The sequence below is a fragment of the Enoplosus armatus genome, chromosome 8 (assembly GCF_043641665.1).
Source record: "Enoplosus armatus isolate fEnoArm2 chromosome 8, fEnoArm2.hap1, whole genome shotgun sequence".
NCBI lineage: Eukaryota > Metazoa > Chordata > Actinopteri > Centrarchiformes > Enoplosidae > Enoplosus > Enoplosus armatus.
In genome coordinates this window covers 20,477,153-20,501,879 of record NC_092187.1, presented here as the reverse complement: position 1 = coordinate 20,501,879, position 24,727 = coordinate 20,477,153, and the positions used below count along the sequence as shown (strand labels likewise).

The following is a 24,727-nucleotide window of genomic DNA, read 5'->3' as shown; positions in this document are numbered from 1 at the left end:
TGAGTTCCCGAGTGAACAAACGGAGTGAAGAAACACCGAAGTCTAAATAGTTTAAGTCACAAAGTCTGTGTTGAACTACATGATGTTCCCCTCAGACTGCCACAGACTCCTCCTTCCGCCTCAGCTAAACTACTTAGGCAACTCAACTGACAAGCTAGCCTAACTGAAAAATGTGACTTCCGGCTGAGCTTTCAACTTAAAACACGTATTAACACCTATGTTTGACATTTCTTGAGCAGAAACAAAATAAAAGCCAAATTAAGAAACACACTTTCATCAAATACACACGAGATTATTTTCTTGTCAAAATATTTACAGACGAGCGCTTTTAATTCAAACTGATAACGTCCCCGCTTTTATCTTGAAGGTGTGGGCGCTTAACCGCCATCCTGACAGTACCTAGCTAACTGGACGAGGCTCTAACTTTACCTCCCGCGTCCGTTAACCTGAACGCAGGCGGCCGACTGTCCCAAAGTTTGGCCTGTAACGTTACTTAACACAGGCTACAAGGAAGTTAACCGTTGTACATAAAACCCAACTCTCTCGACTATACTTTAGACATCCCTACTATACTTTTTGTTTCATACCATGTTTAGACTTTATTTATCCATCCGCAGCGTCTGGAAGCATTCAGAGCATGGGAGGAGTCGCTTTAACTTCTGAATAAATATTCCTAAATAATTATTTTGACCAGATACGAACACAGCTGTGTTTGGAGGAAAGTTATTATTACACTCGGGCTGCTACAGCAGCAGCAACATGGGGAATTAGTTTGATAACAGCCAGTATGACCCCAAACAAAGGATTATCATTCCGCTGCAGGTCCTTAAAATGACATGGGTAACATAACGTAATGGTTATTGCAGCTGAAGGGTAGCAGCGGAAAGCAGAAGTAGGAGAAAGGATTTTCATAAACGCAATGTAATCTCAAAATGAAAAGAGGTGGACAGCATGCATTGCTGTCTGCAATAGGAAGATTTCAGACGAGATTAGAGATCACAGATGCACGTTGTTGTGTAAAAACATAGCAGTTCCTGATAATATCTGGACACTGAGAAACTGGGGCAACCACCACCATAGCTACATGGATATTTTTTGCAATGTTAACTCTTTCCAACTCTTACCCCCAGCTGATGGGACAAGAGCCCTCAAATTTAGCAATCCATTTCACACATAAGTGGCAGTCTGCTTCCATCTAGTGGCAATCTGAGAGAGCTCAAATATATCCAGCAACATGTGCAATCAAATAAAGTTCTTGTTGAATTAAGCTGTTTTTGAATAGTAATGTTAGTACAGTTATGTGGTGAGATTAGTGTTCAATATAAGCTACAAAAACAGATTTTCCTTGTAGTAACAATGGCTTTTATTTCCCAAAGCAAGGCTGCATTGAATTTTGACATTACAAACTGCAGACTCTTGTAAAGCATGTTAGAAAAGAAAATAATAAAAGGCAATGTTTTACTTGGACAAATAACCACCAAAGGGCAGAGGAAACAGTTACAGAATGTATTAAAATTGTGATATTCACATCATAAAATCCAACTGGTTAAGAAATGTGTTTTTTGTTTAGAAATTGATTTTTCTTGGTCTGCCTCAGCATGAATTGAAAAAACATGAAAAAAAAACAAAAAACTTGTATTGTACTACTGGACTGTATAAAATGTCAACAGAAAAATATTCTGCACCTTAAAAATGAGTTACAAATGTAAAAAGGAAAAACAAAACCTGAGCAAAGTTCATAGGTGAAACTGGAGGATGACACTGTATTTTATTGTCTCAGTACTTATACTCTGTGCAATGACAATAAAGTTGAATCTAATTCAAATAATGAACATGGTTGATGGTTAATAGACATCTAAGGATGCAGACTAAACTCTGGCTCGTACAAAAACAGCTAAAAGTTTGCTGGTCAGTACAATAGACAGTAGGCCACTTCAAATGTTTAGCATTCAGGAATAAAAAGGCAAATAAGATGAAAGAACTGGTTAATTTGAATGAGACTTTTAAGGCACTGTAACACACAGGAAGCATTCTAAAGAGCTGTGATTAAATAACAGAGAAGGAAATGTTTGGCCAGCAGAGAAATCTCACTGGAAATACAGAAAACACACTCAAGAAGAGCATAATTATGATGTTAAATTAATTCCTAAAGCACCCCTTCATGTGTCAGTTACTTCTTAAGTCCAGATGACACAGTTACTACTTACTACAGCAGTCCATTAACAGTAGACATGTGTATTAGACAAGCAGCTTGATGACACCAACCATTGCCTATTATTTACAATTTTCCCTTTTTAAATCAGTGGTACGTTGAGGTTGAGTAAAGGTTTGTGAGGGAAACTCCTCATGGAGTAGACACGTTTTTTTGTCTGACATGCAGGCACAGATGTACAGTACCACTCACTCTGGCCTCGTCATCCTCCTCTCAAGCACGGCCCTATAAGAAATCTCTTGTCTGTTCACACCATACAGTGGCATTGATTAAACTGTGACCTGTTCATTTTTACTGTCCATCGTCCTCTCTGATCCACTCTTCCTCTTTGTTCTTCTGCTGCGATCTTGACAGAGGTACATGTGTCTTGGAGTGTTTAAACTCTGTCATCTGTAAAGAAGAAAATATTTGTTGTACATATGTATAGAGCACGTTTTGAGCGTATCATAAAAGTAAATATCTAGTTGCTCTTACCGGTGGAGGCTGCCGTGTGCTGCCTGGTGCTCTTGATTTGCAGGAAGATGGTGTAGGTGTCATAGGCAAACAGCAGACCAGCGATCAAACCAAACACCTACAAAACAACAACTCAGGTTGGTTAAAAATGTAATAGAAGTACTAAATGCTAATAGTGATAAATCTCTATGTTACGTTGCTAAAGCCAAGTGCAGACGACAAGACTTTCAAAATCTCAGAATCGTTGCGTTTCTCACACCGGAAGACACTTTTAATCCCACACAAACCAAACTACATAACTGATCTCAGACAAGATTATTCCACTTTGAGGAATCCACAACAGGAGAAATGACTGCGATATTCAACAGAAACATTGCGAGAAGTCACTGTAGGTTAAATTTGTGCGAGTTGTTCAGGTGCAGATGGGACGCATTCAGTCCCCAACAGACACATGTGGTGTATTTATGTATCAAACAAAAAAACAGGCGTAAAAAACAGCGCAGACTGAGGTTTGCGCAAGTCACAAGGAAGCTTGTGGCGGAGAAAAGAGATGTGAAATTTACCTTTACTCTACAGAAATGTCACTGACATCAGACACACAGTAGAGTCAGCGCAACACACAAATATCGAGAGAGTATAGTAGTTTACGAAAAATGAATAAACTGATTCTTCACGAGAATGAGAGGAAAATAAAATCAAATGTCCTCCATCTCATTTTTAAGCAAACAGAAAGCTGGGAGTTATCGTTTGCATTGTGAATTTCGACTTGTCATTTAATTAATTGTAACACCACTACAAGTTTCCCTCTTATGATATTTTGTTACTGCATTTACATCAGTATCCTAGTAAGACATCAACTGTGTGAACACCATCTATACTTCAACCCGCTGCAGTCAGATCTGCTGGACCTGCTGCACTGTCGCTCTCTCTCTCTCTATTGCTGGCAGTGGCTTGTGTATGATTTGCGCATTTGTGATGTGTCTCATGTCACTCCATCTTCTGGACCAGCTTGAGGGTTTTTCAGCCCCGTTCAGACCTGGTATTAACATGCGTCCTGGGTGATCCGATCACAAGTGGACAGCTCCAAGTACGTCTGTGCACTCCTGGCATTAACATGCGTCTCCATGTGTGTCTCGAGTGACCACTTGTGATCAGACCCCCGCTTCTCCGCTCTATATGCATATAAACAAGTACATGACTTCCGTTTGCAAAGACCAAATACGTTGTTGTTTTTTTTACTGTTTATCAGACCACAAATGAGACAAGAATTAGATTAGAATTAGGTAAGAAAAATGATAGATACTGCCGGAGTGGACTGTTTCTTGGGGGCTGTGCCTCACTGACTACTATACAAAAACACAACTTTATAACACTGATTTTGGTGAAACTGGATCGTTTTTTGTGGAGAAAATATATTCTGGTTTTCCCTTAAGTCTCAGATGTGTTTGAGACGGGCAAATTGTGGCAAAAGTCTTGTGGACTGCACTCGACTTAAACAGGAAACATGAGATATGAGCTGAGAAGGCAATATTACTCAATTCTGACTGAGTGCCTTTCCTGTGTGTGTCACATCAAACATGTCAAATGATTATAAAACCCCCTTTGTCAAAACAAACAATAACACTTGCATATGAACACTTTCAGTATTCAGTTCACGGCGGCTTGACTGACCCCGCCAGCAATACGAGCGCCGTCCCCGGCCCCGCCAATCACGCAGATCAGAGAAGTGATGATGTAAAGGACAGCGCCGAGACCAGCACGGAAAAGATCCTGCACAAAAAGAGGGAAGCAGAAGATTAAGCATTGGGCAATTGTGCACACATGTGTGTCAGTGTGTGTATGTGGTAACGACAGGTAGAGGACTCACGCTCCAGACCCAGTTGACCACTTGGATCTGCTTGTCCATCTCCATCATGAAGATGCCGAAGAAGATCATGGCGAAGATCATCTCGCAGATAGCCACAGCGGAGTAGCCTCCATACAGAGATGCAGCGTAGCAGATGATGATGATGAAACTGATGAACTAAGAAGTTAAAAGAGGGGGTGGGGGAAAGCAATAAAGAGAGAGATAAATTACTTTGAACACAGAAAGGTGACAATATCCCAGAATACTTCAAGGTTATGCCAGAAAACTAACAGATGCTGCCTAAATTCCTCCCCTCTGGTAGACTTTGCAGGTCAGGTTTGAATGACTCGATAAAACGGTGCGTAGATCAGCTGCAATTCACCTTAGAGAGGACTAATCGTCTCAGTGCTCAGTAACAGAAGAAGATCTGTGTGCACTCAATAGCCAAGGCCAGTCAGACAGTAAATCAGAAAACCGTCCTTGTTTCATTTACTCCAGTCAGTCAACATCTACAGAATAACAACCATTTTTGCCAAGAAAAAATATTTTCTGCACAAAAATTCTGTTAGGGTGAGACGACTGGAAGGATTACAATGCACGCTGTCAAATAAAGTCCGTCTGTCTATCCCACGCTGCCCTCTTCTTAGATTTACAGCACGTGTTTGTTCCGTCCAGATCATATTTTTCCATAAGAGGGAAAAAAGTCAGCGTGCATTCTTCTCAGTCCATTCCACTGAAATGCTGCCAATGTGGAGAAATCATAAACTTAGGCAGCCCACGGCCCTTGATCAGCATCAGCCTTTTTTTTTTAAAATTTCAATACCGCTATTGTTGCTGCTGTCAAACTGCGTGGATAGATGCATTCACACAACATATGACAGCTGTGAAGGAGTGGAAATTTCAAATAGTTACAAGTCCATAAGCCCTTGAAAGCATAAATATTGAATCTTCTTGAAGACACTAAACAGCATTCATTTCATCGTCCTTTTCTACAACAAAGATTTATATTCCATTGCACTGCCCTGGACATTTGCATATTTGCGCTCGAGTGTGTGTTATATTACAACTGTGACATACAGTATGTACATTTAAATTTGTATACACTGCAAGGATTGCACAGCCACCTACTGTACATGCTGTGCCAATAAACACTTTAGGGCTGCGACTACTTTCATCATCGATTAATCTGCTGATCATTTTTTCAATTAACAGTTTGGTCTATACAATATCTGAAAACTGTAAAGCTTTCATCAAATGTCTTTTTTGTCAGAACAACAGTCCAAAACACACAGAAAATGTAAATTTACCCAACAAGAAAAATCAACAGACCTTCACATTTGTGAAGCTGGAACTATTAAATATTTTGCATTACTTTACATTACTTTTACTTAAAAAATGACTTAAACGATTAGTTGCTGATTCATTTTCTTTAACCGACTAGGCTAATCGTTGCAGTTTTAATACATTTTAGCATATTATACTTTAATATATTTATATTTTTCAATATGTGAAATGTTATTATTTCTTTTTCTAATTCTTATTTGTACTCATCTTCTTATTTCACTGCAATACTGTATCAGCACTTCACAAATAAAACCTTTGAATCTTAAATCTTCTATAAAAGATAAAATTAAAGAAATATATTATTATTAAATTGTAAACTCTGTAGTTACATATGAAATCTGGTGTTCTACAACATTTATCTGCACTGCTTTCTTGTGACAAGTCAAATAATTTATTCTTGAGACACTTACTAAATAAATTAGACTCTTAGGCTAGACTGACGCTGAAGCGTATTTAAAAAAACACGTCTTGCACATTGCAATGTCTTATTCTCAGACACAGACAACTCAGCGGCGAGTGTCAAATCACTGCAGTCTATACGATACACACATGATGTAACTGACTCGACACCAGCCCTACATCTGTCACTACTGCTTCCCCTCCCCTCCCTTCACCCGCAACTGTTACACAAACGCGCAGCCAGCCAGCCGCATCAGTAGTTCATGTGTTCTGGAGACTGGCACAGGCCGCCTCTGTAGAGTAGCGGGGTGGCCAAGGCCAGGTTCCTACACAAAAGATCCTCTATCCAGGCCCGAGCCGGCTGCTCTGAGGGCAGCGGCTACTGAGGAGGCCATCACACAGAGAAACACCCACTACACAAGAGTCCCTCAGAACAAGAAAGGCTGTGAGATGTTGACACCTTTATGTTTTCCACACAGCGGTAGATCTGTTTGCATGGGTCAGCTTTTAAGATCCCAACTGGGATCTATTCACACCAGTACAATGAGCTGCTCTTTTAAACTGACTGGAGGGAAAACTGTCGTGAACGCTCGGCTAATTATAGTCAGCAGCAACATGAGAGCCAAGAGCTAGTCCGTGGTACAGAGGCACACCAAACAGCAACGGTTGCTAGGGAAGTCACTTGCATTTTGGTTTTTTTTTTAAGCCATTGCTGTGACTCACATAAGTGTATAGCATGTGTGTTGAGCATAAAATGGAAAGTTCAGTTTGATTTCTGGTCATTTTCACTCAACCTTCATTCTCCTCTCTTCTTTTCTTCCACCCTTCTTGTTGATAAAGAAATTCTTCATAACAAGATAACCTACAAGTTTTCCAGTCATAAGACAATGTGACCACTTCTTATTCATAATATTAAAAGCAAAGTGACAGATTAGCACAGTGCATGACTCATCCTGACTTATCGCTACTGGTTTTACTGTGCCACATGACAAACAGACATTTGCAATAACATGGGTGTGTGACTACGACCTGCACGTTGTTCTGCAGCTTCAAACATGTTCAAGTTTGGTCATGCCAAACTGACAAGCAGAATAAAAGACAAAACAAAATAGCTTCATGTAAATTGGCCAGGCATGAAAACCTTGCTGTCAAAAGTTGCTGACAGTGCTTAGACCTTTGGTTTATCCGCTGGAAGATTTAAATTAAATACCCTATTTCCTATTAGATTGGACATAACGAGCAGTAATGACATTTGTCTTCCCGTTTGACTCCCACAGCCCTCACCCTGCACTGTAAACTATTTCAGACATCGGAGACGACTTCCTTTAGAGTTTACCGGGCTCCCGTAAAGACGTGAGTGGGAGAGGAAACAACAAACTACCAAGTGTATCCAATGAAGCATGAAGCCATCGGTGAATGGCACACCAGAGATGTGTGCTAAGCAATTCACGCATTCTTTGTTCCCAGGACCAAACTTCACACACAGCCTGGAATTTCCATTACCTCCGACAAGGAAAAAAACCCAACAACTTTACAGTGGGTGGACCGCTGACCACCAACATCTGAGAGCCTGCTTTATAATGAGCTCACTGAGTTATGCGAGCAGAACCTTTTTATCAGTGATAAAAAGCAGTGCAGTAACATTTTCAGTACTTTGTAAGCTACTGAACCTGAAAAAATGTCTATCTAAAATGCAGAACTTAAGTAAAGAATTGCCCAAAGTGAGTCATGTGTTAAGAGAACACACCACTGTGAAATGCAAACAAAGGCAATCATGTGAATAAAGATGGTAAATGACAGAATAAATAAAAATGTCTTCCCAAACAGGATGTCTGTAGGTGTATATATTCCTGTTAATAAGAACCAGATGTGCAAAGACATAACGTGGGGAAAATAAAACCCTCACTTTATGAGCCTTTATACTCCTAGGAATGTGATATACATTGCATTTTCTCTTTGCCATATTTGGGCTACCACTTCTCTGCCTACAAATAGTATGCAGTCTGTGGTAATGAGCAGAAAGGGAGATGTCTGACAACAGTCACTGGGTCGAGTTTAACCCATATGACCTTTCATCTGCCATTAACGCTCAGCATTTGGCTCTTTGGTGCCAAATGAGAAAACAGTGGAGCACAAGTGACAGGTGGAAACCCTTAACCTCTGTTCATGATCCCTCAACCCCCCCAGACCACATGCTTTTCATTCCCTGGCTAGACAGCTTCTCGAAAAGTGAGACAGCTTTCAAGAAGAAAATAGAGAATATTGGAGAGAGAAATCAAAATGACGCTACATCAGACCAAAACATTAAAAGGCTCTCTCTATCTAGCTAGCCTGATAATGTGAGGCTACTTTAACCCACTTTACAATCTATTAAATATTGATTAGTTGCAGACTACTTAAGTACACTGCACACACAGTATATTGTAACCAGTTTTGTAAGCAGTTGTAACCGTTCATAAGAGATCTGCACAGGAGATAGGTACATGTTAGCTGCCCAGGACAGCGAACTTACTATTTCAGCTGCGAGGATGAACCCCTTCTGGGTCCTCACGTAACTTTTCAGCTTCTCCAGGCAGTTAGCTCCGGGGCTGGACGCGGTTGTATCAGCCATTCTGGAATAACTAACTTATTACACCGACAGTATGCTGTATTAGAGCCTTATCGCCAGCGACTGACGTGCAGAGTTTGAATATACAAACTTGTCTTGAACGGTCCCAGTGTTGAACGCTGCTCGCGCTCAAGATAGCTAGAAGTTTTGGTTTCCCTCCCCCTCAGGAGGATGAATCAACGTCTCCGATGAAAAATCTTGGTGAAATATACCCAGGAGGAGCTCAGTCACGACCACAGTAGCTCTACAGAATCTCTGCTCTCTGGACGAAGGAGGGACTGAGCTGAGGAGCTGTTAGTGGGGCGTTGGCTTTCACTTTTCTCAAGGGGAGCTGCTGTTGGCACTCTGGAACCGCTGAGCCGTGCTCTCGTGCTGCCTTCAGGTGCTCCTCGGGAAATACCGAGACCTGTTGCTAAACGTTTGGTGGCTGATGTTTTATCTAATAACAGTGGTGGGAAAAGTACTCAGATCCTTTGCTTAAGTAAAAGTAGAAAGTACCATAATTCTAAAAATACAGCGTTACTAGTGAAATTCCTGAATTCGCTGTCAGATAAATGTTGTGGCAATATTGCCCTAGTGGAGTAGAGGAGTAAAGTAGCATGGTCCTTAAATGTTACTTAAGTAAAAGTACAGTCAGTATAATGCACTTCAAGCATCAAAAGTAAAAGTACTCATTATGTACAATGGCTTCCTTCAAAGTGTTGTATTGTCATAGAATATTATATAACTCTGTTTTTATCATAACATGTAAGAGCATTTTAAAATGAGTAAATTAGTAGTAAAGTACTGCTTCACATCATGTAAGCATATCATATGTTTTTAATGTAAAAAGTAACTATTAACTATAAGTGTAAAAAGTACAATGTTTTCCTCTGAAATATAGTGGAGTAGAAATATAGAGTAGCACAAAATGGAAATACTGAAGTAAAGTATAAATATATCACTTGAGTAAATGTACTTAGTTACAGTCCACCACTGAAAGTTAATAAGTACATTTACTCAGTTTCCTGTTTGCCACTGTATTATATTAAGTTAAATTTGGACTGTTTATTCATATCTTGCACTGCACTGTGGCAGCACTGTCATTTTCATTCGGTTTAATCTGTTATATTCTATTTTAGCCTATTGTAATCTTCTATTTTGCTCTGTTTTAATCCTTTTAAATCCTTTGTATGCGTGTGTTTTCATATTGCCTTGTGTTTCTTTTATACCGTGTCTAAATGGTTCTATATAAATAAATGTCTTGCCTTCGGAGGGGGCCTGACCCCCTCGGTTTGGAACCACTGGACTGAACTACCAAACTGTCGGCTACAACAGTAAAATGCTACTAAGACATTGATGCATCAGTATTAAATCTCATGATGTAATGTTTAATAATATATCCCATAAGGGCCAATTTACTCAAAAGGAGTATTTTTACATCGTGATAATGGTACTCTGATCTCAGTACTTCTTGGTATTAGTATTAGTAAGTATTAGTAGCAAAGTCAAAAGTAAAAGCATGTACTATCATACATGCATTATGTTATATAATGTGATTCAGTACTTAGTTTGAGACACAGCTGGTGATAAATAGCCTACATACAGATCGTTGATTTTAATAGTGAGAAGTTTTAATGGGAAACTTATTTTAAAATCATAATTCTTTCATCAAAATCATATTTGCTTTGGCTACTAAAGTCATAAGCAAACTGACAGAGGGTTCTACCTTTGGGTGCACAGGCCAAAGTATTACATTAAATTATAATATATCATCATCGTAAAGTGTTATATGTTCATCTTATCGACTCTGAGGTCTCTGTAGAAACATTATCCACTCTATGATAGTCATTAGACTACTGTATTTTGCACTTTAATTTGATTTTCCATTAACTGCAAAAAGGGGGAAAAAATCTATTAAAATCAATTCACTTATGAACTCAATATCAGTTTTGGATTGCTGCTATGTCTACAGTGCCTTTTACAATAGTAATACGCTTAAATCTTGGCATTATTCATATGGAAGTGTTTAAAATTGTTAAATAAATTCTCGCAAAATGAGGGGAGGTGACTGAGGAAACCACTTCAGTTGACATCCTCCCAGAACCACTAGGGAGTTCCATACAGGGTCCTCACCAAAACCACAGACTGGGTCAAACTAACCTGCACAGACTGCCGGAAATGATGTTTAAATGCCTGCTGTACTCAGAAAAGTAGACCAGCTACAGAAATATCTAAATTCCATCTGCATTTTAGAACTTCCAATGAAACTGTATCACTAAATAGATGAAGCCTGTTCACCTTTGTGTTGCTTTGCAGTGTTTTGAACACACTTTATTGTAGAATGTTGTTGTTTACCTTTTATTTATTCATAAAACATATTATTAACATTTTGAAACATACTTTTATTAAACCCAACTCAGCCACGTAAACGAAAAGACAATCAACTCCTATGAACAGAAGTACACATTTTAACCTTCAACAGAATAATTTCAAGTTTATTTCATTTTGTTTCACATGGATCCCATATAATAAGAATACATCAGAATTCTGGAGAGTCTTGGATATTTTTTTTTTCTCTGACTTATCATTATCGTAAATACTAATATGAATACATCATACACAATAAACACAGCACTATCCCAAAGGCGTAGAGAGTACCACAAGACATCATTCACCACTAACAACAGAGTATATTTCATTTCAGCATATTTATAAGAGCTACAGTGAAATAGAGAGAACAAAACAGAGGTGGGGGGCACTAGAGGAAGAGAGAAAGCTGGTTGCTTCTACACCGCCTGAATCAAAAAACCCTGATTTAAAAACAAAAAAAAAAATGAGTGAATCCAAGGCGGTGTAATGGATTGACACACTGGTGATGGACAACAACTCATCCTGATGAGGACTGTGGAAACAAAACTACCAATCAAGACAGATCTCTTACCATTTGGCAAACACGATCTTGTACATCCAAACAGAGGACTGGTAGTAGGACGGGTGTATTTATATCTGGAAAGAAGTAATTATTGCAGCACTTACTTTGTGCTTTGAGTAGAATATAGCAGAGCTGCTGTATGTGCTGTGCAGTAACCACCACCACCAGCACCACCACGGTATTACTGTGTAGTTTAACTTTCCTGCAGCCTTGAGGCTCAGCCTCTCAAATATGTCTAGGGATGCTTTAGGATATAAGGATGCATGCAGTAAATTCGCTTGCCTTCAGAAAGAGACGAGATAAAGGAGGATTGAGGATGCAGGAGAAGTACATATGGAGACATATTGTTCAGTTGGCCTCATAATAATATGTGTTTACTATGGCATAACCAAAATCTTGAAAGTGTAATATACTTTATCCTCATGTACCTACAGCTGTTGTGAATGTGAATATGTACGTCACTGATTACAGTGTGATAGAAACACCAGTTAAAAAACTATATGACTCTGTCTTACAACTTTCCGGACCACATAAAAGGCGATCAAAACAGGACAAGGTTCATTGACAACATTTGTTTGATGCCGTTACACAAATCCAAACAAATAAACAAACACACGTTGCTAAAACTGTGGTTCACTGCCATGATTCACAATTTTCATACTGATAGCACACTATAGCAGTTTCCGAAACAGCACAGCAAATATGAGATGCTACCATGCTCACTAATGTTCTTAACCCTATGCAATTTTCGATTTTATATGTCAGGATTTAAAATATTCTGTGTATTACAAGAGTTCATCCTTTCTTGACAGCGATGTTTGATGGAAAAATATATATAAAAACATGAACAAAGATGAAACAACCTACTTAAAACCCACAGCTATCACGTGTTCGCTGGTATTACTATATATTACTCTCTCTCTGCTCACTTTTTAAACCCATAAATCTCTTCTTTCAATATTTGCCACGATATTTTCAGCAGCCTTTACCCCGTTCCTTAAATCCTGCCAGTTATGCTGATCAAAGGAAAATGAATATTATGAGAAGATGTTAAAAAAGATGTTCATAGATTTTGAGATGTATAAATAAAAGAAATAAATAAATAAAAACATCATTGTGGTATGAACAATTTATGGGAATTGAAGGGCAAAGGTTAAACTATGTGAGCTCCCAAACAGAACCAAAGTAAATGCGATTGAATAACTCTGTGCTCAACATTTGTTGTATAACAACGTATATGGAGTGCACACCTATTCAACTGTGTGCATAAAATCATATATATCAGCATGTTGTTATTTACACAGCACAGACAAATACATTCTCCCAAGTTAAATATTACTACAATTTTTTTTCTTCATAAATGTAAGTCTTTTCCATTACAAGATTTCTCTTAAATGTTCGTCAACGAATGTTTTGGTATTTGTATTCAAGTTTTTCTCGTATAACCAAACAGACAATCCACTGTTGTCTTCTACAGTTAAATACATCACGAGAATAAACATCATGTTACAGCAAAGACCCATTTCCCCCCTTTGCCCCCCCCCCCATATCCTGCTCCCCAGTGGTGTTCCCCCTCCCCAGGCCCCACCAGTTTCTGCCCTCCATGCCTCCCTCCCTCTGCCTGTCAACTCACAGATACACAAACAGACAAACAGAGGAGTGTGGAAATGCAGGTGGTGGTCAAGAGCCACCCTCCGAAATCACAAGGTCACCCTGGGGAGAGAGAAAAGGGTGGAGAAGTGAGAGACAGAGGGGAGGAAAATATTAAACCAACAGCAAACTGTATGATCACATGAACTACATGTTGAATATATAAACAAAGCTATGGCTCAACAAATATGGGATATTCAAAGCTGATATTGACACTTTTGAAGTAGCAGGTGGCACCTCCTCTGTGATGATATTCAGTAAATGTTAAGTAAAAATAGTCATGCCAGAAAATGACAATGGCACTGTATATATGCATGTGTAATATGCTGTTAAGTAATATGTGTCAATGTTATATTGTATATATTGCAGAGTATATACGTGTAAAAACCCAAAGTGGTACAAGTTATTAAAGCAAGGAACGGAAATTTAAAGCCCCTGAAAAATGGGTTTCAGATCTTACATATTTCTTTAAAACATTAAACATTCATGATTAAATAAGAAACAATCAAAGCTTAGTTTAAGAAAAAAACAACCTTAATTATTTTTTAAAGAGTTAAACATTCAAATCTGGGTCTGGGTGTGGCGTAATCAGGTTTGATTGACATTGCTGGCAACATAAATAAACTTTTTCCCCATTGAGATTCAAATCACAAATACAGAAATGTCTGAAGTGAAATTAACAAAACTTTGGCCGAAAATGTTCACCTAGGATCCCATCGCTCATGGTAAAAAGATGATAGAGAAAATAGGCTTTTTAGGGATGTTAAAATGTGAATGAAACAACAGCTAAGAAGTCATGAAAGGAGACAAATTGCAGACATCAGTATAGAGAGCAGATTAAAACCATAAGTAAAAAGCAGTATCTTCTGTAGCGAACCCTAACCAGTGATGCTAAAGGCTCTAGCTGGACATTTCTAAATCTTCGAGGACTGAGTGCAGTTTCAGCTCATCATCAGACAGAGTATTCTACAGCCTCAGAGCACCAAAAGGCTATTTCACCCATAGCTTTAAGACTGTTACAGGGTTTCTGGGGAGTAGAGAGACTCAAAGGGCAAGAAGAGCAGGTGAGTGCATATTGGACGAGATCACAGTGTTACTGTTAAAGTCAGACGTTTTGTACATTAACCATCTACCCCGACCTCCTCATCACGCAACAGTGTCATGCTCCTTTAACCTTTGCTGCTGAACATAAACACATGCTGTGTCAATGAACAACCATTGCTGTCATCTTTCTGGAGAGGACAGTCATCATTTGCACAACTGCAAATGAGAGATCGCTTGTCGGGAAAATGTAAATATGGGTTGCTTTTAAAGGATAGGTTCAGCAACCAATATCTCTCTTAATGTACATATGGGCATTAAAAGCACTGCTGTTTTTCTGGTGTGAAAAGGGTGAGCACGTGTAGCTGAGATTGTAGAAATACTGGTACATTCACAATATCATCATTCATCATTTCATCTTTTATTTTATTCACAACTTTGTCATCATGATTATCCATACTGTAATTTTATTACGTTGGTTGATGTTGGCATTGATGTTGCTCTTATAAAAGTTTTTTTTTTTTTCAAATCGAGGGTCTAGGAACAGAGGTGTGGTATGCTGTACAGATTGTAAAGCCCCTTGAGGCAAATTTGTGATTTGCGATGTTGGGCTGTATAAATAGAATTGACTTGACTTTTCAGTAGCTGGATTTTAGGAAGGTGCCTCATCAGATACATTAGAGTGTCATCTGCATAGAGGTAGAGCTCCGCCCATACTCTCTGATCAGGTATCCAAGAAATAGCAAGCAAAAGGCACCTAGTGGACTAAAATATATATAAAATATATATAAAAGTTGATATCCAGCAGATATCATTGCGAGCCTCATAAATACCACCATGACACAATTAACCCTTAAATTGTGCTTACAGGTTAGCTTAGATCATCACCTCAAAGATATACCACAATTTGATCAATTCTAACCAGTCAATGTCAACATATGTTTACACTCACCATCCTGCAGCTGTGGTTTGGCTGGACAGGCTCACATTTGATTAGAGTAGGAGGTGGGCTGCTGCTCATAGCCCTGGCTGTAACCTCCTTCCTCATTGTAGCCTCCCTGCTGGCCGTACTCTGGCTGGTACCCTCCCTGGGAGCCGGCGTAGGGGTCCTGCTGACCGTAGCCCGCCTGGCCAAAGGAATCGGGGGCGGGCTGCTTTTCCTGCGATGGGACGTATGTTCCAGAAAAGGCAGCCATCCAGCCGGTCTCCTTGAACACGAACCACAGGTTTCCTATCCACAGGATCACGTTGATGAAGCCAAAAGCCTGTGGAGCAGAGAGGTGTCATTTACTGTTTCTGTTCACATATCAACTCTTTATATAGTTTCGTTCAGTATGAAGCATCTTTGACCTACCACAGAGGTGTTGAGGCCGGAGACCTTGGGGTCGTAGATCTCACGGCAGCGAGTCTCTTGTTCGTCACAGGCTGAGATGAAGGTGATGACCCTCTCCGGATCGGTAGCTGATTTCACATCTGACAGGCCTTTAGCCCAAGCACATGCGGACACCAGCCACATGAAGGCAAATACCGCAGACACAACAAAGTCCTGGGGATCAGCAAGGCAACATGATCACTTTTATTACAAACAACAACAACTAGATATTAAGTGTATCACCAGTTGAAGGACCAAGAAGGTGTAAGGCATAAATTAACTCACGATCTGGGCCCCCTTGCAGTTTTCACGGTACTTCTCCAGTATGAAACAGTAAACAGAGAGGGCCGCCATCGAGTAGAGGAAGGAAAAGACACCAATGGTGACAAAGAACTCAGCTGAGGAAGAGTAGTCCCCGACCAGAAATAGACGTTCGGGGTTCCCTCCCTTACAGGTGGGGGCATCAAAGTAAACCTGATGGAGCCTGAGAACAGCGACACAAAGAGACAGAGATAAATGAAAAGGTGCAAGCTAAGAAAAAAAAGATGAATGGTGTTCTAATGTGAAACACCTTGTGATATCACTGATTAATGCAATCCATAACAAAATACTGCTGAGGACAGTATTTTAAAGGAGTAGTTAAAAATTTGGGGAAATGCACTTATTTCGTTTCCAAGAGTTAGATGAGAAGATCGATACCAATCTCATTTCTGTCAATCAAATATGCAGCTACAGTCAGGGGACATTAGCTTAGCTTAGCATAAAGACAACAGGGGGAAAGAGCTAGCCTGGTTCTGTCCAAAGGTAACAAAGTCCACCAACCAGCACCTCTAAAGCTCTCTTATTAACACAACACATTATATTTATTTAATTTGTATAAAAAAGTATAAAAACATCACGTTGTGGTTTTACATGGGGGTTATGTGCTGGACTACAAAAAGTCCCTGGCAAAGAAATGCCACACATAACCCCCGGTAAATCCGCAAGTTGTGTCTTTCACAAAATGTTGAACTATACCTTCAACCAAAGGCTCTTGTTCTGCAAAATATCCAATTATGATCACTCTGATTTAGGCTAATGAGCTTGTTAACTGAGCTAATAATATAATATATATAAATTAAGAATATTGGCCTATATTTATTTATTATATATATTATATATGCTAATTCCTTGCAAAGGTGAAACTAATCTATCAAATGTATATATTTTATATTTGATTTATATATGTTTTAAGATTAACTGGCTCCTGTGTGATTCATTTTGATATGTGCACTGAATGTGTATTTACAGTTTGGAAGAGCCTCAATTGTATTTTTTCCTATGTTTCTACAACAGTGGGGAAAGTAACTTGTTGTGAATGACGGAATACGTACCTGAACGGATATTCAAATTCTACTTCTATGCCTAGGTCACTCTCCGACCGGTTTTTACACTCCACGCTCATCTTGAACATGCCAGAGTAACTGCCACATGTCGAGAAGGCGAAGATTGCAAAGATCTGCGAGGAAGGAAAAGACACGGTTTTGACATCTCACAGACACAGAAAAAAACACAGAACACTAAGCGAATATTTTAAAAGCATACTTTTCATCCATGACTGGTGGATGAATCACATACTGTATTCAGGTCAGTGCTCCAGTTTAGTTCAGATAATGTAAACAAAGAGCTGCAGTGTAAAACAGGTGTAAGCTGCAGACTTTCACCACCTGCAGTGTCTCAAGCAGACTGATGCTCCAACAATCCACCAATCACGGCGAGTTGCTGTGAAAAATGCACACAGAGTGCAAATCAATGCAGCGTTACCACCGGTTTACACGGCAAGGGCTGCGCCTGTTGCCATGGTTACCATTACAATTGGTTTATGTGGCTTTTCTGTAGATGTTTTTTTTTGTAGTATTTTGTGGCACAACAGTGATTGTGCATTTGTTCAGTTACTTCAGGCGCACACAGCTCAGTCTTGTTCTTCAGCTCCCACTCACAGTCACATAAACGGCACAAATGGACATGCGTGGAGATAATCTCACGCTCTCTCTCTCTCTCACACACACACACACACACACACACACACACAGCAGATTAGACAAATGAGACTATTTTTACCACACCCTCCCTACGCTGCAGGCCAGATCCGATTGGATGGAAAATCCAACTATTAATCTGACTGAGGTGCTCGACCATCTGTCACCAAATACCCATCTACAAGCTACTGCAAAGCCAGCCACAACACACACACACACACACACACACTTCCCTCCAGTCCTGTAGTACTGTCTACTTGCTGCAGGCATCAACACACTTAACTATTTACAGTAATCTTTTAGCTAACGTGAGCCGGAGCCTCGTTTGTTGGATTTACACACACCTGACGTCTAAAGCTCATTGTGATTTGCTTCACTCCTCCGTCTCTGTTCTTTGCAGTGTTTTTATTTTCTAGCGTCCTCTCCCAACATCGTACACACCTCCCCTTCCTGTTGTTGGTAAAAGGCTAATTAACAGGTTTTGATAACCAATGCAAATGCCTGTAGATGTGATGAAAGTAGCGGGGGCAGAGGAGACTGCTGATAAACAACATCATTTATTATAAATTTCAAGCAAAGAAAAAAGGTATTTGCAATCCGCAGTTGAGTTAAAATCCACACTAAAAAACCATTACACTACATTATTATTACAATCTCACTTGGAGGTGATCTGATCTTACAAATCTTAGTAATATTTGAGCTTCATTACATTTCTGTGCCTGCATGTCTGAACCAGAAAATGTCACTCTAAATGCACTCTCTTGCACACTGACTGATTCTGGAAGAATATGGTTCCAGCTAATTTGAAATCAATTAAGATTATAATAAAAGGCCTGAAATGTGTGAGTTGTGTTTTATGTAGTGATTTTCCCTTAAACCCAAAACAGAATAATAGGATGTAATGCTGCAGCAGCTGTACAATTAATCAATACCTACAACAAATGCAGTGTATCACAACTGCAGTGTCGGCACAATCCTTCACACAGTGCGCACAGTGGTATATCTGATCCTAAAAGATATATATCATCCATCTCATTCTGTTTAGAATCACTGCCTTATGGCACCAGCTGTTTTTATTTTTAAGACTGCTCAAAGGTTTTAGAGCTCCCAGTGTCCTCTGAGAGGTTCAGATTTCATGAGGGGAATCAATATGGAGACCAGTAACATGTTGTACCCCAGCTGTACACTGGGCCTTACTGCCTTCTTCTTGCTAACAAGGACTGGATTCTCTAGTTAAAAGATAATATCAGCAAGAAGCCACACTGCTGCTTCCACTGAATCATCTTAAAGTGATACAGCAGCATGAGTCAAAGGATTTGGATGACACTGACATTAGAAATCAGTTGGGGGAGCAACATATTTACATGGAGAATAATGTAAATATATCAATTGTGCATACATTATTGAATTTCTTTATTTTCAGCTTTTTTTTAAACCTTTTAATAACACAAAATACCCAAAATACAGGGCCTGATGAAAATACGCTAGAAATATAGACATCATGTGTGCTTGTAAGTCTCGTAAGTCAATTGAGGGGGACATGAATGTCTGAACCAAATATCCTGAAAATCCATCCAATATATATGAGATACTTTAGTCTGGACCAGAGTGGTAGACCATCCGACATTGTCACCGCTAGAGCCACGCGGCTAGCATGGCTAACAACCAGAATTGAGGTGAAAGTGAATCTGAAGGGGAGGCGCCGCACCACAGTTAAGAGTTGCACGTTTATGGTGACAGATGAGTGGACGGAGGAGTGATGGAGGAGGAGGAGAGGGCCAGCCGGGCTGAGAAAAAGAAATGGTGGCACACTGAGAGTTAGGTGCCATGGTAACACTGTTGGCAGCATCACACAGTGAGGAGGCAGAGGCTGGTTTCTACCCCTCCTGGTATGCTGGATGGTTGTCAGCTATTCTGTGCTGAGAAGATACACGATCTTACAAACTCGGACACAAACCATCCGTCTGCTACTGATTTTCTCACACTGTCGGTCTCTCTCTGTGAAAACTGATGCACACATCAACAAGAGTATCAATTGTACAGATACTAGTATCAATATCTGAAGGGTAGAGAAATCCACTGAGGATATATCGGACTATGATTTTTTTTTTTTTACATAAACATACAACATTACATGTTTTTTTTTACAGTTGGTGAGCAAACTATGTAACTGCAATACTGTTTTTAAATGATCTTTGGAATTTCTGTTCTACAAATTCTGGTTAGTTACTGGCCAACATATATGCCAGTACAGATATATGGGCTGATATATAGGCTTGGCCGATTCATCTTGCTCTCGTGTTCACATCAAATACTTTCAAATTTGGCTATTTTATGCCAAAAAGGATCAAATGAAAGGAGTGTTACATGCCGACAAATAGCCAAAAGCAGAAAAGTGCAGAAATAAACACAAGCTGTGTACGCCTTCACCAGGGGCCCTGGAGTAATAACCACAGAGAGTCACCAGTGTCTGAACAGCAAAAGCCCCTGAGCTGCAACAAAATCAACAGCTTTTATTACACATTAGGGACCAAAGTGAACGAGGCTCTTACTCACAAACAGCCTTTTCTATGTTTGCTGCGAATGAGTCAGAAAGTGAAATTTGAATGCAAATGAAAATCCACACAGCAGTGCCTATACTGTAGCGGTGGAAGCAGGAGGCTGTTTGCGTTTCTCTATGGTTGAGCTCCACATCAGCTTTATTTGGGAACTCAATGTCTTCCAACATCCATCAAATTTAGGCTTTGTCAGCATTATTCCCCAGAGACAGAGAGAGAGAGAGAGAGAGAGAGAGAGGTTGGGAGGGTGGGGTGGGCAAATGCTACATGAGTCACACATACAGAAACGCTGTTTAAATCTCACACATGTTGCGAAAACCCACATACTTGAGTGGTCTGAACAGATCCAGCCCTTTTCCATTTACTTCACATCCCTTTACAGTAATTCAAATATATGAACACTGCTGACAAAAAGCATATCGGCAATGACTGCAACAAAAAGGTTTGATTAGGTTTCCAGTGAAAAGGGGGGCGGCTCCTCTCTACCCTCCTCAAAAACACTGTGTTGCTGGTTGTGCATGCCCATATTAATCCAGAAAAAGCAGCAGCTCCTCCTCTAGTCTGACGCCGAGGCACGCAGGCCCTCTGACAGATGATTCATGGGCCCTGGCCTCCCGAGCGGGGCTGCTGATTGGTGCTCGCGCTCGCTGTGACCCAGGGAGGCAGCGATGAGGTGCTGGCACACTCACACAGCTCCAGGGAAGGACTACAGAGTCATGCAGCACACTCATGCCTCTGACTGCTCTCTGGCATATCTGCAGAGCCCATTACAGTGTGGGTCTCTGTCAGAGCTGCTTTAGCACGCACGTTTTCATCTGGGTCGCGTTAAGGGTGTTCCAGGATCAGCGGTGTAGCTATGAATTATGGGCCCAATGTGCAGGAGGGGCTCCCCTTCCTCAATTTCCATCTCATCTACCCTCCCAAAATGTATGATTACATAGCATGCATACATTTAATGATCAATTATCAGGAACATAGAGCTAATTAAAATGATTGGGGCTTTAATCTGCTTATTTTTTACTTATATAGTTTTACTATTACTATTTATAGTTTTGTCTATAATATGTCAGAAAATAGTGAAATAAAAGGCTTGTTATGATTTTCCACAGCTCAAGGTGACCTCCTCAGATAGTTGTCCAAATCCCAGAGATATTCAGTTTACTATCACAAACCATCAGATCCTCACATTTGAGAAGCCAGAACGCACATTTGTTCTGCTATTTTTGCTTGAAAAATTACAATGACGAATCCATTTTAAAATTAGTTCCAGTTCGTTTTTCTTCTCGATGAATAATCAACTAATCGCCGCAGCTCTAGGAATGATTTTGCCACTGTGTTGCTACCTGCCGTAACCGCAAACCAGAACCAGCCAGAACCTGTTCATAACATCACATCAGGGTTTAATACAAGAAAACATAAGAAAAGAGACACATTTAAGAGGCCCTCACTCAGCTGCGGGGCCTGCATGGGTAATTAGCACCAGCACTGTGGTGCCCCAGCTGTACAGAGGCACCACTGTTAACCCTGCAGCCTCTTCAGTGTGAGCACGCTGCTGCTGCTGCTGCTGCTGCTGATGATAGAGGACAGTGTGGATGACAACACATTATATGAAGATATCTGTGACTGTAGGACAAGATCCTTAATGTCTAATCTTCTTATGGGTACATCAACATGAATGGAACTAGGGCTGCAACTGACAATTATTTTCATTAGCCATTAATCTGCAGATTATATTCTCGTTTAATCGATGAATCCTTTGGACTACAAAATGTCAGAAAATTGTGAAAAATGTCCATCATAGCAAAGCTGATGACATCTCATTGTTCTTTTTTTGTGCGACCAACAGACCAAAGATAAAGAAGCCCAAAGATAATCGTTAGTTTATGATTGAATAAGACAAAGAAAAGCAGTAAATCCTCCCAATGGAGAAGCTGGACACAGGAAATGCTTCATCGATTAGTAAAGTAGTATATTGTCAGTGAAAATCTGAATTTTCTCATTTATAGATGGGGTACAATGTCTTATTAGGCCCTGTTTAACCACATTCCCCCCCCAACATAAACAAAACAAATATTTCTCCTTAAGTTGCAGACATTTTACAGTCTTTGAGCTAAATCCAATAAATCAGTGAATCTATTTATGCTGCTCTCTTCGCAGATAAACTAATACATGAATTGTTTGCTGGCTCCATCATCTGGTGGAGGAGACTGAGCACATGATTCAGAGGTAATAAACTGCACTCGTGTGCAGAGGTCATGTCCTCTGAGAAGGATTTGACAAACTGTCATTATATTCCTCAGTGGACTGACACAGTGTTACTACGACAGTGACGTATATCCTGCTGGTGTCTCCTGCTCAGGCCTGCTGGGGCACTATCACTATCACCATCTCCACCAGGATACAAGACACTCCTCAATGTGAACCTCAGGCATGATCTGAATACATTTAAGAGATTAGTTATCAGACCTGAGGTGGAGTTACTGTTGTTCTGGAGAGAAGAAAACAAACAACATGTCTGGTTGTAAACCCTTGAGAGAGAGGGTTCAACTGTGGACCTTTTTTTTTCTAAGAGTGTAGAATCACATTCATTATTAAGCCCCATGCAGCTTTGTGACCTCTGTGTGACAGAAGGTCACAAATCTGTCAGTAGGAGACATGCCAGCATTATCATTTATTGCAAACAATACAAGTTCCAAGTGTTTTATCCATAATAATATCCTCTTCCATGAACAGATTTGTTTTTTTGTTTTTTATTAAAATGGAAAATATTCAAGCATTAGTCCTGTTTCTTGCAAAAACAAAAAAAAGTAAAATAGAGGACTTACCCATTGTAGGATCTTTATAAATCCCAGAGGTTGTTTGAGTACCGTGAACTGCCCTTGGGCCACCAACTGCCAACACAAAAAAAAAATCAGCAATTAGCAGAGTTTTTTTATTCACATTTTCACACTGACTCCTGCTCTCGCTGCGTGAAATCAGCCTCTCTCAGCAGACCAGGCATGATGATGATGATGATATGATGATGCTGATTAAAAACATGAAACCTAATTACCTCAGCCTTGTAGCCCACAGGCCTCTGGTCTACTGCTGGCACCTGCAGGTGTTTGTTATACGGCAAATATCTGCCAGTGAAGAAAGTGCCTCAACTGTCACAGCTGGCACCTTTGAGTGCACGAGAGATGCTGTACAACTAACAGTACAGTCATTTTGATATTGACTTCAAACGCTACGGTGTGTGTGTGTGCGTGTGTGTGTGTGTGTGTGTGTGTGTGTGTGTGTGTGTGGTGTGAGAGAGAGAGAGCTCGTGCCAGCATTACAATTAGACAAAGCTGATTAACTCTGCTCTCTTGCTGAACACTTCACGTCTTTTTTTTTTCCAGTCTTTTTTTCTTTTATTCACTTGTGAGAAAATATCCCGAAATCTGTCTAATTGATGAGGAGTAAAAATAAAAGGAGGATGCATTTGTGCGCAGGTGAATGCGACACCGCAAAGAAGGCGGTGTGTCCCTGCGTGCATCAATAAATGGCCGCACTGGAATAAGCAGCAGCAGCAGCAGCAGCGATGGTTTTCTCTCGGGCTGCGGGGGGTTTATTGTTTCTCCAGATACCCGGAGACTCTGTGGATGCCAAACATCCATATTAAACAGATAACGCATGCACTGACAAAATGCCAGTTTCCGACAGCCTCATTTCTCCAGAAAACCTCCTTTGTCACAAACTGAGACTTGAGCTGTGGCAATAGACGAGCAGCAAACAGTCCTCCTCTGTGTCGGGCCTACTGCGGCTTCCCGAAAACACCGAGGGTCTTTGGAAATGAATCAGATTCCTGTTTGTTATCGTAGCAGCAGCGGGCTAATGGAGACGTGAGCGGTCTAAATCAATTAGATAATGAGCTACATCCTCTCCTTCCTTTTTTTGCTAAATGTCATTGCTGCAGCAATCTCTGGACACCCTACACATTCCTGGGCTGTCAGTGGGCCGCTCCATCACACCGACGGCAGCACAGTCACAGTCGTGCAAAATTGTCCAATTACATCGCGCTCTGTCGCGCCTCTACAACGCTGCCATTTGACATTAAACGCATAAAATTGGAAATTTCGATTCCAAACGGATCGAAGGCTTTGCATTAAAATCTTAAGGTCGGCGGATATGTGAGGGAAAAAAATGTGAGCGCACGACAGAGCGGGATGAGGCAAATTGAATGAACATCAGCAACCGAAGAAAACATTAATGAAAAAGATGATTTCCCCCCACAAAGCCTTACCTGGTTTACAACATCCATCTTGGCCGCTTACTCGCTGATAAGAGGATC

At 40.3% G+C, this 24,727-nt stretch overlaps 2 protein-coding genes across 2 annotated transcripts; both read right to left on the bottom strand.

The window, feature by feature from the left end:
• Positions 1 to 1,346: 1,346 nt before the first annotated feature.
• On the bottom strand, positions 1,347 to 9,111 carry plp2b (proteolipid protein 2b). The gene is made up of 5 exons (XM_070910841.1): positions 8,767 to 9,111; positions 4,533 to 4,688; positions 4,337 to 4,435; positions 2,687 to 2,783; positions 1,347 to 2,602 (listed from the first exon to the last, which is right to left on the bottom strand). The coding sequence occupies exons 1-5, from the start codon at positions 8,863 to 8,865 to the stop codon at positions 2,589 to 2,591; spliced, it is 465 nt and encodes a 154-aa protein (XP_070766942.1). The 5' UTR covers positions 8,866 to 9,111; the 3' UTR covers positions 1,347 to 2,588.
• Positions 9,112 to 15,450: 6,339 nt separating this feature from the next.
• sypb (synaptophysin b) lies at positions 15,451 to 24,697 on the bottom strand. Its single transcript, XM_070910319.1, has 6 exons — positions 24,680 to 24,697; positions 23,241 to 23,306; positions 17,213 to 17,337; positions 16,125 to 16,323; positions 15,822 to 16,013; positions 15,451 to 15,732 (listed from the first exon to the last, which is right to left on the bottom strand). The coding sequence occupies exons 1-6, from the start codon at positions 24,695 to 24,697 to the stop codon at positions 15,451 to 15,453; spliced, it is 882 nt and encodes a 293-aa protein (XP_070766420.1).
• Between the last annotated feature and the right edge of the window lie 30 nt (positions 24,698 to 24,727).